The 20,122-nt window shown below is 41.2% G+C and overlaps 1 protein-coding gene across 1 annotated transcript; it reads left to right on the top strand.

Moving 5' to 3' along the window:
• Positions 1-1,837: 1,837 nt before the first annotated feature.
• On the top strand, positions 1,838-19,804 carry LOC110537999 (autoimmune regulator). Its single transcript, XM_021624505.2, has 16 exons — positions 1,838-2,373; positions 3,151-3,325; positions 3,557-3,787; positions 3,942-4,061; positions 5,664-5,797; positions 8,204-8,251; positions 8,434-8,490; positions 8,812-8,854; positions 13,028-13,231; positions 13,774-13,912; positions 14,462-14,530; positions 18,600-18,718; positions 18,895-19,012; positions 19,188-19,262; positions 19,456-19,599; positions 19,784-19,804. The coding sequence occupies exons 1-10, from the start codon at positions 2,230-2,232 to the stop codon at positions 13,830-13,832; spliced, it is 1,215 nt and encodes a 404-aa protein (XP_021480180.2). The 5' UTR covers positions 1,838-2,229; the 3' UTR covers positions 13,833-13,912; positions 14,462-14,530; positions 18,600-18,718; positions 18,895-19,012; positions 19,188-19,262; positions 19,456-19,599; positions 19,784-19,804.
• The last annotated feature ends 318 nt before the right edge of the window (positions 19,805-20,122 follow it).

Below are 20,122 nucleotides of genomic sequence, written 5' to 3'. Positions count from 1 at the left end.
TTTTGCAGACTCCATCAGGTTTTCTTCCAGAATGGTCCTGTATTTGGCTCCATCCATCTTCCCATCAATTTTAACCATCTTCCCTGTCCCTGCTGAAGAAAAGCAGGCCCAAACCATGATGCTGCCACCACCATGTTTGACAGTGGGGATGGTGTGTTCAGGGTGATGAGCTGTGTTGCTTTTACGCCAAACATAACATTTTGCATTGTTGTCAAAAAGTTCAATTTTGGTTTCATCTGACCAGAGCACCTTCTTCCACATGTTTGGTGTGTCTCCCAGGTGGCTTGTGGCAAACTTTAAACAACACTTTTTATGGATATCTTTAAGAAATGGCTTTCTTCTTGCCACTCTTCCATAAAGGCCAGATTTGTGCAATATATGACTGATTGTTGTCCTATGGACAGAGTCTCCCACCTCAGCTGTAGATCTCTGCAGTTCATCCAGAGTGATCATGGGCCTCTTGGCTGCATCTCTGATCAGTCTTCTCCTTGTATGAGCTGAAAGTTTAGAGGGACGGCCAGGTCTTGGTAGATTTGCAGTGGTCTGATACTCCTTCCATTTCCATATTATCGCTTGCACAGTGCTCCTTGGGATGTTTAAAGCTTGGGAAATCTTTTTGTATCCAAATCCGGCTTTAAACTTCTTCACAACAGTATCTCGGACCTGCCTGGTGTGTTCCTTGTTCTTCATGATGCTCTCTGCGCTTTTAACGGACCTCTGAGACTAACACAGTGCAGGTGCATTTATACAGAGACTTGATTACACACAGGTGGATTGTATTTATCATCATTAGTCATTTGGGTCAACATTGGATCATTCAGAGATCCTCACTGAACTTCTGGAGAGAGTTTGCTGCACTGAAAGTAAAGGGGCTGAATAATTTTGCACGCCCAATTTTTCAGTTTTTGATTTGTTAAAAAAGTTTGAAATATCCAATAAATGTCGTTCCACTTCATGATTGTGTCCCACTTGTTGTTGATTCTTCACAAAAAAAAAGTTTTATATCTTTATGTTTGAAGCCTGAAATGTGGCAAAAGGTCGCAAAGTTCAAGGGGGCCGAATACTTTCGCAAGGCACTGTATGCCGATCAGGGGCTGTAGGCTACCTGCATCTATCTAACCAACCTATGGCAAAGTTTAATTACAATATAAACCCAGATTTTTGTCAGTAGGCCTTGCCTATTCCTATTGAAATGACAAGTCAATCTCGAAAATTGGCCATTTATAACAGTTTGTAGTCTTAAAATCTGGCACATAATAAAGTCACAATTGCCAGAAATTTGCCTAACATTCGTTTTAAAATGTTGTCCAAGTATTTATTTTACAGAGACTTCAAGATCCTCTGTCCAACTTTCACCGCTCAAACAAACTCCTGTCAGATGTATCTATAGTTATGCACATGTCATGAGGTTTTATTTACAATCACAGCAGTTAAATCGACATTAATTGATGGAAAATGATCTGGGGTGTTTAATGAGGAAAAATTAACATTTAAATTCCTTTGTTAGTCAAGTTAGCTCTCAAGAATGATTGTTTTGATGGAAAACCGTATTTTGCTTCTTCTGTCGTTACAAGTTATGTTGATATTCCTTCTTTATTCGCTCGATAACGTTATGGGGAAATTGTTTATTGACTAAATAAGGCAACTCCTCGCTTACAGGCCTTGTGGTCCAGTGTTGAGTGGTATTTGGCCTAGACATTTCATTGAGACCTGTCAACCCTTCCGCCAATGGCTACAACGGCTAAATTACTTCCGAACAAGGAGGGTCCACGGAGCTCCTCACATATAGAATGAGTAAAAAAAATCTATAGCCTCTCCCCTTGTGGCTCATATGAAATCACATGAACACTTTCACTTTCCAAACATCACTTGAAGCGTACTTCCGGGCTTGCGGGATATCTATTTTATATTCGAAAATAACTTTAATAACAACTTGTTGGCCTACAGTTGAAAACGTTTTCATTACGTCCTCTACGTCCTTCTTCCAAACGCGCGTCTATTGGTATGTGCATTCGTCTGAATGAATCAATCCGCCCGGGGCCTGTATTGAAATGTAAATAGACTACATAATGTCAATCAAACGTTAATTTATCAGTGTATATATATGCCACCCAATATGAACCGGATCGTTCATTATTAAACTATTAATAATATTCAGTGACCTGGTAAATATTAGATTTTTTTCGACAAAGAAAACTGTATTGAAGAGTTGCAGTTGCATCTGCGCCAATGGACCCGTTGGATTTTCTGACCGATGAGGAGTTACTGCGGTTTTTCCGCTGTAGTAGGACTGAGATGTCGTGCATGGAGCAACCACACACATTTCTTAACCAGCTCCGAGACCACAACCTCATTCCGGAAGAAATGTACAAGGTGAGAGCAGTAGACTGGACTGCTAAATTTCTATTCACACACCCGCCCATTCACTGGACTGGACCAAATCGGAACCAATCAAGGACGTCAATGTTTGGTTGGTCCGGTCTATACTGGCCTTGATTTTAACATCTTCAGACATCTAGTCGAATTTGTTCTCAACTGACTTGCCTAGTTAAATAAAGGTAAAATAAAATTGGCTATAATTGGTTCAGATTTGGTCCGGTTGGGATTTGGCCCAAACATTGACAGATGTTTATGGTTGAGAAATCATAGACATCTATGTTTCACAGGTTTGTACAGCACAGTAAATAAAAGTAAAGTATAGTTCAATACAGTAGAGCACAGTCTAATGTACTAATCTACTCTACTGAATTAAACAACTGTACTCTAATGTATTTAACTCTACTATATGTTACTGTACTCTACTGAAGTAAACTATACTGTATTGTACTATACTTTACTCTACTGAATAAACCCAGATTAAACTGTGTAACAAAAAAATTGTAATCTACAGAATTTATTTGGTCAAATTAACACCAGTTACTGTCCTATTGCTAGCTGGTAACAGGTCTCAGAATGTTATTGTATCAGTGGAAATTGGAGTTGATGATCATTGATTCATAATGCCTGATGTGTGTCCATAAATTCCTGTCTGTCACATGAATTGATTTGAGATGGTGGTTGCTAGAGAATCAAGTCTATCACTCCACTCCAGCCTTAATTTGACAACCCCCACAAATTGGACCATAGTTTTGTATTTGACCCCTCTTGCAGAAGCTGATTCGGATGAGGCGTAAGGAGGTGAGGGAGAAGGGTGTGTACCAGGTGTTGGACTGGGTGGAGGCAGAGAGGCCCAACAGCATCAAGGTGTTCTGGAACTGTGTGTTCAGGGACCACCTCCTGCAGCAGTACCCCACGTTACGCCTGCTCCGAAACCGCCTGCTGGACGGTCAGTTTTGGAGCCTTCACTCTTATTATTGTATTATTATGGCATTCGTTTGTATAAGTTAATATCAGTATATAATTATAATTCCTAGTTTATTATAAATGTAGCCACAATGGTGGAGACTTAGAAGTTGAGGTTCAATGCCCTGTCAAATTGATATTATAATATACTATAATTAGTTGTAAATGATTTAGGTTGTATGGTTTGCTAAATTTAGCCTCCAATCCCATGCAGGGTCGTTCACATTCTATGAGAAACTGCCAAAGAAGGTGGAGAAGGACGAGGAGGATAAAAAGAAGGCTTCAGCTGAAGGAGAAGAGGAGGATGAGGAAGAGGAGGAGGAGGTGAAAACAAGGAAAAATAGTAAAGAGAAAGAGAGAAGTGAGAGTGCTGAGGAGGAGCAGCCCAGCACATCCACCCAGTCCAACCCCAGTCAGAAGAGGAAAGTTCAGAGTCCGACCAACTGTGAGTCCCACGATTCATGCTGCCTTCTGGGAAAGAGGAGGACTTGAGTCAGAAAGTCTAAACTCCCTCTGTAACCTTTTTTAGGGGGTAAAATATTTTAATTTTAAATTTCAAGTCACATCTTAATGTTTGTCTGGAATGTGTCCCCATGCAGGTTTTGCTTCCAGGAAGGGGGAGAAAGATGACATCTGGACCTTGCCCATCCACAAGACCCAGCTCCCAGTCACCTGTGGGGACAAAGAAGGCATTCTCATCAGGAACAAGCTGGCCAAAGGTAGGTCGTAACAATGTACTTGTGATGTGATTCTCTGTGTTTCTGTGTAACGGTGGATGTGGTTCGGTCCCAATAACCGTGCCTGAGACCTTAAAGGGGCAATCTGCAGTTGCTACATTGGTTTTTGGACATTTATGACATGTATCTATTGATTCTTGAAGAATATAACTTAGAAATATCTTGTGAGTTTAGTTTAACTGACTTACCCCATTAGAACAAAATATAAGCTTGTTTAACTCCAGTGTTTGTTAACAAAGTAAATGTAAACACACACTATATACCCTCAAAACATGGTTAAAACTAGAATATTAATAGTATGGATGGTCAGTCTTTGCATCCATAGTCGATTTTATGAATTTGAGAGTGGTTACATTTCTCCAACACAGAGGCCAGAGCCCATATCCACAAAGCATCTCAGAAAAGTTCCTAGGGATCCTGTTAAAACAAGTTTTAAGACAACAAAAAGACAACTCACAGTAGGTTTTAGAATGTCGTAAGATACTTCCCAGACAAATTCAGAGTCAGGATTAAAATCAACTCATAAAAGTTTATCTCAGCGCGTAATCACAACAGTTTGAGGTACCGCAAAGGACAGATAGTGATGACTCTCATTGACATTGTTGCAAATGATGGGGAATAACCAATCGCGATGAAGCATTGCCAGTTGTCAACTCCATACTGTAGGTAACACGCTTCAGGCAACCAGGGCGAATCTGACTGTAGCCTACATCAAAAATGTTGCAATGGTAAAAAGTTTGATGTAATTTTCACCTGGCACGATAACTTTTCCTACTGTAATATGTTGGCATGCATAACTTTTTTTTTTATTATGATGGTTTCTAAAAGTGGATTTTTTTTACAAGATTACCTTTATATCAACACACTTGTCACTCACATTTAACAACTCTGAATCTCTCTGCCAAAGGAGGCATCAAGTCACTTGCTGATAATACTGCATACAACGTTGCATACGTTTGAAAGGTCTATCATTTCAGCATAAATCCTAGATGCCTTCAATTACTCAATTTATAGGCATGCCCAATTTAGACATATTTTTTTACAAAGTAATATTGCATTCCAAATTGATAACTTGAAATAACATGATGTAGGTAATTAAATCATCTAAAAGAAAAATGTGTTTATTTATTAGCCTAGTGGTTATAAGTATTTAGGCATATAGTCGTGAAATAGGTCTCATACTGTTACATGTACAGTAAGTCTAGAATATTTATGGATTGATCATATAGAAATATTAAAACATTATTTTAACAACTCCAAAGTAATTGCATGTGGGGCAGGAACCACAGATTGCTGCATTTTTCTATTATCAAGACACCTGCTGATAACCCTTAACTGGTTAGGACCGTTTATGAGGTGAACAAAATATCTGTCGACAAGGTGTGACTTTTATGACTAAATGCATAGCTTTTATGTTTACCCATCAGCACTTACAATAAATGTTCTACTCTGAGACCCTTTGTGGATACGGGCCCAGATCTAATTCATAGGTTTTAGTGGGTTAACACAGTAGTGTGATGTGCAGGAGACACAGTCAGGCACGTGTACTACAGTCAATTTGACTTCCTCAATGGTCTGTCTCAGGGGAGAAGTGCATTGTGGTCCAGGGTCGCTGGTTCACCCCAAGTGGCTTTGAGGAATTTGGGGGGAAGAAGAGCAGTAAGAAGTGGAAGTACAGTATCCGCTGTAGCGGCACCACTCTGGGAGAACTGATCCAGGTACAGCATATATTTTGATTTGATTTATTTGACCATTTAAAAACACAATTCAACCAGACATGTAACAAAATAACGATATCGTCACATTGAATAATTATAATATAGGTCAGGAGTAGGTGTGTGGTCATTGGGAGTTCAGTTCCAGGTGCAACAGAGGTCAGTCTGGCTGTATCCAAAGCACCGTTCCCCTGTTCTAATAAACCAGACATTTATTAGAAAAATAAAATATTTTCAGTATCATCCATGACTGATCTCAAGCGCTGCCCGAGAACGCAAGCGTCTTCTGTTGATATTTTCATTTAAATATATATAACATTTTCATCAAATATAACACAGAAAGGTGGCCACGTGTGTCTCTATTATGCGTGGAAATACTTAGGAACAGATTTCCCAAATGTAAAATCACTTGGAGCTGATTTCCTGGTGTTGTTACAGTTTTTTATGTCCAACAATAAAAATTCAACAACTGGTGCTCAGAAAACTTGGTGGGCCAAATAAAACCACCAGCGGGCCAAATTCAGCCCGCAGGCCGCCAGTTGGGGAGCCCTGTTTTATAGGCTATACTGTAGGGGTTTCCTGTAGGTTTTATTAACTGCATGTGCAGTCCGGCAATATCAATTATCCGTGTGCTTTGAATTAATACCGACTTTGTGTGAAGTAAATGCGCTAGGCTGAAGGCTTCCATGCGACAACCTGTTAGGATAATGTAATATTTTATGTTTTGCTAATCTGATGCGGCTCATGTTGTCTATTTTGTGGAATTGCATTAGTGCTGACATTGGGGGAAAATGTCACTTCATTTTTGGGGGGAAATATGAAGAGTGTTGCTGGGTCAGTCAGGGATCCCGGTTACCCATGTAAATCCCTAACACCCCACACACACTTAACATGTACACACATGCATACTGACACCACACACACACACACACACACACACACACACACACACACACACACACACACACACACACACACACACACACACACACACACACACACACACACACACACACACACACACACATATGCTGCTGCTACTGTTTATTATATATCCTGTTGCCTAGTCACGTTACCCCCATTTACAGTACATAGCTACCTCAATTACCTCGTTATCTTTAACTCTGCATTGTTGGAAAAGGACCTGTAAATAAGCATTTCACTGTTAGTTTACACCTGTTGTTTACGAAGCGTGTAAATAAAATATAATTTGATTCTATTTTATAAGCCATCAAACACACTCTGCACTTCTTACAACTAGCCCAATCACAGGGTTGGATGTAGTTAGTAGTTTATTCCTTTTGTAACAAGAAGTGAAGCAATATAGCAAGCACATTCTTAGAAATAGCCTTTCTTTGATCAAACAATATTCCTAACAAAATTCAGCATTTTATGCCCTAAGAATGTGACAGGAAAAATATGTGTTTGAGAGAGAGGCAACAAAGGGATCTCTTTATAACACAAGCACAAAATATATTTTGTTGTGCACTGGCAGTGGCAATGTTGATAGTGACAACCATCCCCAGCTATCCCCTTAATGATAATTAAAGACATGCTCAGGAACTTTGGTGTATAGTAAGTAAACATCAATTCAATTCACCTCAATATTTTGTCATGCTGACATGAATTGACCAGGTGGATGAGTTCTTTCGAAGAATTCACACATTTTTTTAATATATTTTTTTATTTGACCCCTTTTTCGTGGTATCCAATTGTTTAGTAGCTACTATCTTGTCTCATCACTACAACTCCCGTACGGGCTCGGGAGAGACGAAGGTTGAAAGTCATGTGTCCCCTGATACACAACCCAACCAAGCCGCACTGCTTCTTAACACAGCGCCATCCAACCCGGAAGCCAGCTGCACCAATGTGTCGGAGGAAACACCATGCACCTGGCAACCTTGGCTAGCGCGCACTGTGCCCAGCCCGCCACAGGAGTCACTGGTGCGCGATGAGACAAGGATTTCCCTACCGGCCAAACCCTCCCTAACCCGGACGACGCTAGGGCAATTGTGCGTCGCCCCACGGACCTCCCGGTCGCGGGGGCACGGCTGGCGCTGCAGTACAGCGCCCTTAACCACTGTGCCACCCGGGAGGCCCAGAATTCACACATTTTAACTTAAAAAATATTACACAGCTCCATTTAGGTTGCTGGTTATTAGCACTGTGACAACCAACCCGTGAGACAACCAACCCTGATCTCCCCTACTCTTACCACAGCATATCGGTTTATCATTACATATATCAGAAAAATGGTCCAGATGGAGCAACAAACTATAGCTACATTATATCCTTTTTGTTTTTCTGTAAAGAAACTAACTCTACAGGTATTTCACTGATATGCCATTCAGTCACTCAACACTAAAAATCTTTCTCTACCCCCTCCCATCACCATCCCACCCACTTCAGGAAGGTCATTTAACTTCACCAGACTTTAAAAGAAGAAAAAGTGCACAGGTAGGAGACCAATCTTTCAAAATATCACATCCTCTGGATTAACAGCCAAACTTCATTTGACTATTTAGTTGTACAAATGCCCTCAAATGCTTAGTTCACCCACATCATTCTATGTAAAAATGACTTTGTAAGAACTGAATTAAAAAATATATCCTTGCCTTTAACAACTGAATGTAATCCAGGATCACCACCCTGGTTCCTCATCCACTGTTCGGAGGTCCCTACAAATGAATAGAACGGTAACACATCATTGCAATTCGGATTCTCTAAGTAGAGCCTGATACCATGCTGGGTATATGAAGATGTGGGACCATTAAAAGTGCAAAGAAAGTGCTGCATCGTCATAGCATCTGAATACATGTTGTTTATAAATGTTAGTCATGAATCAGTTTTATTGCAACATCTAAACTTGACAACAGCTTAGCCTTAGCCATTGATATTGTGATGTTTATACGGGGATAAATTGAATTTTCGTTGTACATGTTCTTACCATATTAGACAAAGAGTCTATTATGGGACTGATATATGTAAAACTGGTCTGTTCCTTTTCTCCAATCTAGAGAGCACTGTTTCCCTCCAACCAATCTTTGGGCTCAATCACACGTATGTACACCAATAACAACTTAATTAAATCTTTCTGAATCCTTTAGACATGACTATCTGGTAAAGGGGATGGTGTTGTCTCTCTAACTGTGTATTTTTTGATGTTATAACATTTTGTGAATAACGCAGGCCTAACCCTTCACACTTACAGTGCATTTGGAAAGTATTCAGACCCCTTGACTTTTTCCACATTTTGCAACGTTACAGCATTAAAACTGTAATATCTTATGTTTCACCGAGTCGTGGCTGAACGACGACACAGATAATATAGAATTGGCGGGATTTTCCATGCACCGGCAGAACAGAGAAGAAGCTATGTCTGGTAAGGCGAGGGGTTTGGGGGTGTGTCTTTTTGTCAATAACAGCCGGTGCACAATGTCTAATATTAAAGAAGTATCGAGGTATTGCTCGCCTGAGGTAGAGTACCTGATGATAAGCTGTAGACCACACTATTTACCAAGAGAGTTCTCATCTATATTATTCGTAGCTGTCTATTTACCACCACAGACCGATGCTAGCACTAAGACCACACTCAACCAACTCTATAAGGCCATAAGCAAACAAGAAAATGCTCATCCAGAAGCGGCGCTCCTAGTGGCCGGGGACTTTAATGCAGGCAAACTTAAAACAGTTTTACCAAATCTTTACCAGCATGTCACATGTGCAACCAGAGGGAAAAAAACTCTAGACCCCCTTTACTCCACACACAGAGATGAATACAAAGCAATCCCCCGCCCTCCGTTTGGCAAATCTGACCATAATTATATCCTCTTGGTTCCTGCTTACAAGCAAAAATGAAAAGGAGGAAATACCAGTGACACTCTCAATACGGAAGTGGTCAGAGGACACGGATGCTACGCTACAGGACAGTTTTGCTAACACAGACTGGAATATGTTCCGGGATTCATCCACTGGCATTGAGGAGTATACCACCTCAGTCATTGGCTAACCAGACAAACCATCAAACAAGCAAAGCGACCATACAGGATTAAGATTGAATCCTACTACACCGGCTCTGACGCTCGTCAGATGTGGCATGGCTTGGAAACTATTACGGACTACAAAGGGAAACCCAGACGCGAGCTGCCCAGTGACACGAGCCTACCAGACAAGCAAAATGCCATTTATGCTCACTTCAAGGCAAACAACACTGAAGCATGCACAAAAGCACCAGCTGTTCTGGATGACTGTGTGATAGCGCTGTCAGTAGCCGATGTGAGCAAGACCTTTAAACAGGTCAACATTCACAAAGCCGCGGGGCCAGACGGATTACCAGGACGTGAACTCAAAGCATGCACGGACCAACTGGCATTTTCAACCTCAGACTGAGTCTGTTATACCTACAAGCAGACCACCGTAGTGCCTGTGCCAAAGGAAGCGAAGGTAACCTGCCTAAATTATTACTGCCCCATAGCACTCACATCGGTAGCCATGAAGTGCTTTGAAAGACTGGTCATGGCTCACATCAACAGCATCCTCCCAGACACTCTAGGCCCACAAAGCTCATCACTAAGCTAAGGGCCCTGGGACTAAACACCCCCTCTGCAACTGGATCCTGGACTTCCTGACGGGCCACCCCCAGGTGGTAAGTGTAGGCAACAACACGTCTGCCACACTGATCCTCAGCACTGAGGCCTCTCAGGGGTGTGTACTTAGTCCCCTACTGTACTCCCTGTTCACCCCAGACTGCATGGCCAAACACGATTCCAACAACGTCATTAAGTTTGCTGACGACACAACAGTGGTAGGCCTGATCACGACAATGATGACACAGCCTATAGGGAGGAGGTCAGAGAACTGGCAGTGTGGTACCAGGACAACAACCTCTCCCTCAATGTGAACAAGACAAAGGAACTGATCGTGGACTACAGGAAAAGATGGGCCAAACAGGCCCCCATTAACATGACGGGGCTGTAGTGGAGCGGTCGAGCGTTTCAAGTTCCTTGGTGTCCATTTGTTTTGTATACTGCTACTACTCACTATTTATTATCTATGCATAGTCACTTCACCCCTACCTACATATACAAATTACCTCAACTAACCTGTACCCCCGCACACTGACTCAGTACCGGTACCCCCTGTATATAGCCTCGTTATTGTTATGTTGTGTAATTCTTTTTTTTTAACTTAATTTTATTTGGTAAATGTTTTCTTAAACAACATTGCAGTTCAAGAAGAGTTAAGGGCTTGTAAGTAAGCATTTCACAGTAAGGTATACATTTGTTTTATTCGGCGCATGTGACAAATACGGTTTGATTTGATTTATTCTTAATGGATGAAAAAAAATAATCCCTCATCAATCTACTCTCTTTCTTTCTCTCTCTCGGAGGACCTGAGCCATAGGACCATGCCCCAGGAATACCTGACATGATGACTCCTTGCTGTCCCCAGTCCACCTGACTGTGCTGCTGCTCCAGTTTCAACTATTCTGCCTTATTATTATTCGACCATGCTGGTCATTTATGAACATTTGAACATCTTGACCATGTTTTGTTATAATCTCCACCCGGCACAGCCAGAAGAGGACTGGCCACCCCACATAGCCTGGTTCCTCTCTAGGTTTCTTCCTAGGTTTTGGCCTTTCTAGGGAGTTTTTCCTAGCCACCGTGCTTCTACACCTGCATTGCTTGCTGTTTGGGGTTTTAGGCTGGGTTTCTGTACAGCACTTTGAGATATCAGCTGATGTACGAAGGGCTATATAAATAAATTTGATTTGATTTGATTTGATTTACTCACAATACCCCATAATGACAAAGCAGAAACTCTTACAAATTTCTTAAAAAATAAAAATCTGAAATTTCACATTTACATAAGTATTCAGACCCTTTACTCAGTACTATATTGAAGCATCTACAGCCTCAAGTCTTCTTGGGTATGATGCTACAAGCTTGGCACACCTATATTTGGGGAGTTTCTCCAATTCTTCTCTACAGATCCTCTCAAGCTCTGTCAGGTTGGATGGGGAGTGTCTCTGCACAGCTATTTTCAGGTCTCTCCAGAGATGTTTGATCGGGTTCAAGTCCGGGCCTCTGGCTGGGCCACTGAAGGACATTAAGAGACTTGTCCCGAAGCCACTCCTGCATCGTCTTGGCTGTGTGCTTTGGGTTGTTATCTTGTTGGAATGTGAACCTTCGCCCTGTACCCATCCTCGCCAACACCTTCTGCCTTTTTATTTTTGTACATTTAGATTTGAACAGAAACTGTGTTTTCTACATAAATATACAAGGATGTCCTTAGCGCTCTGGAGCAGGTTTTCATCAAGGATCTCTCTGTACTTTCCTCTGTTCATCTTTCCCTCAATCCGGACTAATCTCCCAGTCCCTGCCGCTGAAAAACATCCCTACAGCATGATGCTGCCTCCACCATGCTTCACCGTAGGGATGGTGCCCGGTTTCCTCCATACATGATGCTTGGCATTCAGGCATTCATCATACCAGAGAATCTTGTTTCTCGTGGTCTAAGAGTCATTTAGGTGCCTTTTGGAAAACTCCAAGTGGGCTGTCATGTGCTTTTTACTGAGGATTGTCTTCCGTCTAGCCACTCTACCGTAAAGGCCTGATTGGTGGAGTGCTGCAGAGAAGGCCTCCATTTAAGAATGATGGAGGCCACTGCCTCCTTGGGGACCTTAAATGCAACAGAAATGTTATTGTACCCTTCCCCAGATCTGTGCTGACACAATCCTGTCTCTGAGCTCTACGGACAATTCCTTCAACCTCATGGCTTGGTTTTTGCTCTAACATGCACTATTCAACTGTGGGACCTTATATATAGACAGGTGTGTGCATTTCCAAATCATGTACAATCAATTGAATTTACCACAGGTGGAATCCAATCAAGTTGTAGAAACATCTCAAAGATGATCAATGGAAACAGGATGCACCTTATCTTAATATTGAGGCTCATAGGAAAGGGTCTGAGTACTTATGTAAATAAGGTATTGCTGTTTTTATTTGTAATAAATTAGCAAACATTTCTGAAAACCAGTTTTTTCTTTGTCATTATGGGGTTTTGTGTGTAGATTGATGAGGAAAAAAACTGATTTAATACATTTTAGAATAAGGCTGCAAAGTAACAAAATGCAGATCAAGTGAAGGGGTCTGAATACTTTCCGAATGCATCGTCAACTATAGTCAACCATCTTTCCCTAAACCTTTTTGTTTATCTTTACTTCAGAATCTGAGGAGGATGATGATGAGGAGGACGAGGTAGCGGAAGAAGCAGAGCAGGAAAGAGAGGAAGGAGAGAGAGAAGAGCAGGCATACACTGCTGAAGGAGGGAGCAGGAAAGGAGGCAGCCATGGTGCTGTGAAAAAGTCTGTCTTCAAAGTCACCTGTGGAGACATCAATGGGATGCTACATAAGGATCGGTTTGCATCAGGTACATATTTTATTATTTCAAGGTTTAATAAAAAATAAGAAAATCCTACAGCTGTGAGAGCTTCCCATGTCTGTAACACTCTGCCTTCAGACACACGTAACTGCGCCATACATACTGTAACCTAAAGACATGGCTAAAGGAAAATCAGATGTGTGAACACGTGAAATTAGCTGTATATAGCCACTTTCCATGTTGTCTGTAGTTTGTGAGGCGTGTAGATATTGTTTGTTAATTTTCTGTCTTTTGTTTGGATGCCTTTTGTGTCATTGCTCTTTCTGTCTTCGCACTAAGTGTTAGTTGTCATATGTTGCTCTCTGCTCTGTATGTGCTCATTGTCTGTCTGTACAGCAACTATGGTCAAAAATGTGCTGACTGACTAAAACCGGCACTTGTACTGAATGTCCCCACAAAAATAACCGTAATATTATCGATAATACACTACAGGTTATTTTACCATAGCCCTATGTCACTCTGGTCAGCTGTAGTGACCCATATTGGATTCATTTGAGTTTGTCCTGTCCCTATCTTCTCTGTTGCCCCAGGGTTGTGTGGAAAGAGCATCCGTACGGAGCTGCGCTGGACTCCCCGGTGGAGTTTGTGAAGGGGGAGTCAGCTCTGGAAGATCCTTCCTGGAAGAAAGACATCCAGTGGGACGGGAAACCACTCAGCGTCCTCATCAAGGTACAGAGGGAAAGAGAACAGAGAGGAAGAGAGGAAGAAAGATGAGGGGGAAATAATGTGTGTTTGGCACTTACCAACCTACTGTACAAGGAATGGCTTAAGATAGTCTGACTGATCTTTAAGTGTTGAAAACATTTCCCTTCTTCAAAAAGGGGGGGCGACGCACAATTGGCCTAGCGTCGTCCGGGTTAGGGAGGGTTTGGCCGGTAGGGATATCCTTGTATCATCGCGCACCAGCGACTCCTGTTGGGGGGCCAGGTGCAGTGCACGCTAACCAAGGTCGCCAGGTGCACGGTGTTTCCTCCGACACATTGGTGCGGCTGGCTTCCGGGTTGGATGGGCACTGTGTTAAGAAGCAGTGCGGCTTGGTTGGGTTGTGTTTCGGAGGACGCATGGCTTTCGACCTTGGTCTCTCCCGAGCCCGTACGGGAGTTGTAGCGATGAGACAAGATAGTAACTACTAATAATTGGATACTATGAAATTGGGGAGAAAAAAGGGGGTAAAAATAAATAATTAAAAAAAGGTCTTTGTTTGTTTCTCATTTTCAGAGTAAGATCTTGGTCATCCACTCTCTCCTGTGTAAGTGCAAGCTGTGCAGCTCCACAGCCAAAGACAGGGTAAGCTTCCGCCTCGATCCTCAGGAACATGATGGCACCCACTTACCAATCAGCCAATCACATTGGTTAAACAAATGCTTCAGTTGTAATAATGAAATTCCAAGATGTTTCTTAACATCACTGTATAGGGAATGAATGAATGAATGAATGACATTTTCATGTCAAATCATCAGTTGGCAACCCATCCCTTACGGGATTAATTGACACATAAACAAGCATTACAATGATTCACAGTGATAATTCAGTGATAATTCTTCTGGTGTTCTGCGCAGTGTGCACTGTATAAATAATGAAAAATAAATCAGTACATAATAGTAGATAAGGTTTTTCAAGCAATAATAATAATAACCCTAGAACAGTAAAAATAATAAAAAATAAATACAGAAAAATTCTACAGAAGGTGTTTCAACCTGATCTCGCGCAAAGAGAAGATTCAAATGTGAGAGGCCTACAATATCTATAGACAGATGTGCACTTTGCTATATAAAAACTAAATACTTTTTGAATTTAATTCTAGGTTGCCCATTTTTCTTTTATTCCAAGCTTAACAAAAAATTTCAGAGAACAGAAATACACAAAGTACAAAAAACATTTCAGTTTCTCCTCATCACTCAGCCACATATTGCCAGGGTAAATCTGGTGGGTTCCTGAAATAAGGACAAGTGTATATATATCGTGGTAGAAAGTGCAATGGATGATAAAATTAATGTTATTCTTTATTTCTTCGAGGTCACAATAGTTACATAGTTTTTCCTCATCCATTTTACCATTATCCTGACCTGTTTCAATACGCACGGGCAATATCCCTGATCTTACACATAACAATCTCTTGCTTTAAGTAGGTTGTACATAATATACTGTATCTCTCACACACACATTCACCCTTAATCAAACAAAGGGTTCTCAATTTGGGTTTATGAATCATCTCCCCCACCCATTTATTTTCATATTACGTCGACAGTTGTTTTTTAATAGTGTCTGTCTCCCTTAATTTGTTTTTTGTGCAAATGTTAAGTCAGACTGCTGGAAAAGGTTTGACATTTTGGTTGCCCAGGCTCCTCCTGTGAACAGATCCCATTGAAAACTTTCCTGGCAAAAGGCATATCCAACAGTCTATTCCAAAGTCTCACTATGCACGCCTTCCATCTCACCTCACAGGGATCCCAGCCCATGTCCAGGTTAATGCCAGTGCAAAGTTGTGGACACTTAGAAAATAACATACTGCTTTGAGATACCTCTTAGCAACTCACACTCCTGCTGAACAGTCCAGAACAGGACACACACGTCTGATAAAGTTTGGAATATGTGGCAAATACAATATCTCTGTATTTTGGTTTTTCCTATAACTCCCCCAAGAACTCTACTTGCTGAGTCAGCCAGAGCAGATGTGCCATATAGGAAGGTCATATGTTCATCAATATAATTGCTACTAAACTCAATCATTTCATCACCACAACAAATCATGATTCTCAATATTTTTGCACCAATTGACTGCACATAATAACATTTTCCGCAGGTCTTGTTCAGTTTCTGCCATTAAAATAATATCATCAGCATTTCATCATCATAGGGTGCATTCGGAAAGAATTCAGACCTGTTGACTTTTTCCACATTTTGTTACGTTTCAGCCTTATTCTAAAATTGCTTCAATATTTTTTTTCTCATCAATCTACCCCGTAATGACAAATTGAAAACAGTATTTTAAAAATGTTTGCAAATTTAGAAAAAACTAAAAACAGATACCTTATTTACATAAGTATTCAGACCCTTTCCTATGAGACTCAATATTGAGCTAAGGTGCATCCTGTTTCCATTGATCATCATTGAGATGTTTCTACAAATTGATTGGATTCCACCTGTGGTAAATTCAATTGATTGGACATGATTTGGAAAGGCACACACCTGTCTTAATAAGGTCCCACAGTTGACAGTGAGGTTGAAGGAATTGCAGGAGCTCTATGGACAGCATAGAATGTTCCCAATAACACAGTGGCCTCCATCACTCTAAAAATGGAAGAAGTTTGGAACCACTAAGACTCTTCCTAGAGCTGGTCTGCCTTGCCAAATTGAGCAATCGGGGGTGGTGGGCCTCGTCAGGGAGGTGCCCAGGAACCCGATGGACACTCTGACAGAGCTCAAGAGGTCCTCTGTGGAAAATGGGAGAACCTTCCAAAAGGACAACCATCTCTGAAGTACTCCACCAATCAGGCACTCCACCAATCAGATGGAAGCCACTCCTCAGTAAAAGGCGCATAACAACCCGCTTGGAGTTTGCCAAAGGGCACTTAAAGAACTCAGACCATGAGAAACAAGATTCTCTGGTCTGATGAAACCAATATTGAACTCTTTGGCCTGAATACCAATCGTCACGTCTGGAGGAAACCAGGCAGTTTAATAAGGCTGTAACTTAACAAAATCTGGAAAAAGTCAAGGGGTCTGAATACTTTCAGAATGCATTGTATCTTACTCCAATATTGAACTGTTTTAATTTATTTCACCTGTCATGACGTTGGCCTGGGGGTAGGTTTATGACAGTCATAAATACCTCTCCCCCCCTTTTTCCTCTCTCTACCCTACTGATGTTACATTTGCAAAACCCTTGGTTAACATAGAGATTCTGGGAACATCAGAAGGTGGGGGGAAATTAACTATATTCTGGTAATCCGACGAACTGAACATATGCGGTGGTACTTAATGAATATGATGTCAGTTCGGTTATCATCTGAGACATTCTCATCAATAATAAGATGACAAACTCTACAGTGGAAAGTCTACACATCAGAGTTATCGGATTCACATGGAATTGTTGTTCAATTTAAATGTTTGAATATGAAATGTTTCGTGATGCGATGAAATGTGATTTTAGCTTCTAAAATGTGAGATTTGGGTTTTCATAAGGTAGGGGGCTCTGCTCAATCAGTGGCCCGCCCCTGTGAAGGGACATGGGCTATAAAACTTTTCAAACACGCCCTCCTCTCCCTTCCTATATAAGCCCTTGACAACAATATAACCTCCTTTTCCGAGGACGACGGTCCGATGTCAGAATGGTTCAGATAATAACTACAGAAAGAAGCCAACATCAGCGTGAGCTTTGGTTGCGAATGGTATGAACTCTTATTCACTACAGAAATGATACCTCCTAGCCGTTGAGTTAGCAACAGCCGCTGCAAACGAGGGTTAGGAAGGAACAGACAGAGCATCCCGTCTACCACACAACGACTTTACTACAACGTATTCAATTTACCAGCAGAGACATTCTTCAGGGGACAAAGAACTTGGTTGGGCAACATGGCCTTCCATCTACCGAAGCGCAGCTCAGAGTAAATATTTATTGCATTTTCCTCTTCCAAATGAGAGGTAATTTAGAATGCATAAGATACTGTATTTACAATAGCACAGCTTCACCCTTTGTTCCTCAGTCTTCTCGCTCTTTCACTCAAACCCAGCCCCTTTTCTTTTGTGTAACCAGCTGTCATATCTGTTCCGCCCGCTAGGGACGTTTTCCTTTATGACGTAATTTGTAATCAAGTTATGACTTAAATATGTGTATGTGTAATTCTGTGTGATTAGTTAGGTATTTAGTAAATAAATAATTAAACCCAATTTTGTATTGCTGATTCAACTTGTTAGCCAGGGTTCGTGCAGGTAACTAAGAATTTACAACTTTCAGATGAGACTGAATTAAGATGACGATTAATATTGACTGCTATTGATGTAAAATATTACTAGGTCTTTAAGAGTTTATTCGGAAGATAAGAGCTCTGTAAATATTATTTTGTAGTGCCCGACTCTAGTTAATTACATTTACATGATTAGCTCAATCAGGTAAAATTAAATGGAATAGCATGTCATATCACTTAATCCGGCATAGCCAAAGACACGACACACCAAATCATTAATAAAACATAGCAAACAGAGTCTTTGATCCGGAGTCTCCTTGTTTTACACCCAAGAGTGTGAGAAACCAATATGCACGATATTCGTTAACACACAAACAGACAGTTGGTGCTTGATTGTTAACCATTTCCTTCTCACCTTCCTCTCCTCTCTGTCTTGGCATCATGATCAGGATAACGATGACGACTGCTTCATCTGTAGAAGCCAGGGTAGCTTGATATGCTGTGATGAGTGTCCTCGCTCCTTCCATCAGAGATGTCATCTTCCTAATGTGGATGACGCTATGCTGGGGTGAGAAGAGTTGAGGGTTGATGAGAGACAGAGTGAGAGAAAGAGATTGATACAAGAGAAAGTATGTTTCTTCTGTGTTGGTAAACTTAGCTGTCAGATTATTTGTGCACTATTGAAATGTTGTGTGTGTGTGTGTGTGTGTGTGTGTGTGTGTGTGTGTGTGTGTGTAATCACAGGGATGATCGTCCGTGGTTGTGTACATTCTGTGTACTGAGGGCCAGTCAGTCGTGGAGTTACCCCACACAAATGACCTACCAGGAAGCCTTGACCTGCCGAATCTCTGACCACCCACTGGTGAGGGGCCTGAATGAATGACATCTACCATTGGGCAAATTGCCTTCAATCAATCGACCTATCGGTCTGTCTGTCCATTATAAACATCACTATATACTTGACATTAAATAATTATTCAGACTTAAAATGTAAACAGTCTTTGATCAGTCACATAATGGTGTGTTTACTCTGACAGGAATGCCAGTACCTCCTGCTGTGTCTCTACCATGCAGATGAGGACCACATCTTTGTGAAAGATCCTTGCATCCATGTATGTTTGCTTGGTTCTCTCTCTGTGTGTGCATGTCTGTCTGTGTGCATCTGTGTCTGTCTGTGTGCATCTGTGTGTGTGTGTGTGTGTGTGTGTGTGTGTGTGTGTGTGTGTGTGTGTGTGTGTGTGTGTGTGTGTGTGTGTGTGTGTGTCAAAGTTAACATATATCTCCATCTGTGTGTTTCATTGCCAGGTGAGAAACTACACAAGTGTGATAAAGACCCCTATATGGCTGGACAGGGTTGTGGAGAAGCTGCAGCAGAATCTCTACCAGTCAGTGCAACACTTTGTGTCTGATGTGTTGCTTATCTTCACCAACTGTGCCACATTTAACAGGGTAAGACTGCACTACTGCAGTATCCAATGTGAAGACTCCATGAAAATCTTGGAATTATGCTAGTCAACTTTACTTGTGCTAATGCATGAATAACAATGTATCTTTGCTGAATGAGTTGTTTATTGCATTTCTAGTTTGTTTATTATGTTTTGTCTACAAATGTGTCTGCCTTTTTTTAATGAAGGACAATGCAGAGTTCCGTGTGATGGGCGAAAGATTGAAGGATCTATTTGAGAGAGAGTTCAAGAGTACATTCAGCATCCAACTTCAGCATCCAACTGCATCCAACGGCCAGTAGAACCTGTACTGTACTCTCACTATTTTTTGTATTTTTTATTTTTTTTTAACCTTTATTTAACCAGGTAGGCTAGTTGAGAACAAGTTCTCATTTGCAACTGTGACCTGGCCAAGATAAAGCAAAGCAGTTCGACACATACAACAACACAGAGTTACACATGGAATAAACAAACATACAGTCAATAAAACAGTAGAAAAATCTATATACAGCATGTGCAAATGAGGT

The sequence above is a fragment of the Oncorhynchus mykiss genome, chromosome 12, assembly GCF_013265735.2.
Source record: "Oncorhynchus mykiss isolate Arlee chromosome 12, USDA_OmykA_1.1, whole genome shotgun sequence".
Taxonomy (NCBI): domain Eukaryota; kingdom Metazoa; phylum Chordata; class Actinopteri; order Salmoniformes; family Salmonidae; genus Oncorhynchus; species Oncorhynchus mykiss.
The sequence above is the reverse complement of the archived record's forward strand: the minus strand, read 5'-3'. Positions and strand labels throughout refer to the sequence as shown.

Excerpts from the sequence above, each read along its gene's own strand:
- LOC110537999 (XM_021624505.2), top strand. The coding sequence starts at position 2,230 with ATGGACCCGTTGGATTTTCTGACCGATGAGGAGTTACTGCGGTTTTTC. Across the intron at positions 3,326-3,556 it reads CCGAAACCGCCTGCTGGACG|GGTCGTTCACATTCTATGAG; the intron begins GTCAGTTTTGGA and ends AATCCCATGCAG. Across the intron at positions 13,232-13,773 it reads TAAGGATCGGTTTGCATCAG|GGTTGTGTGGAAAGAGCATC; the intron begins GTACATATTTTA and ends CTGTTGCCCCAG.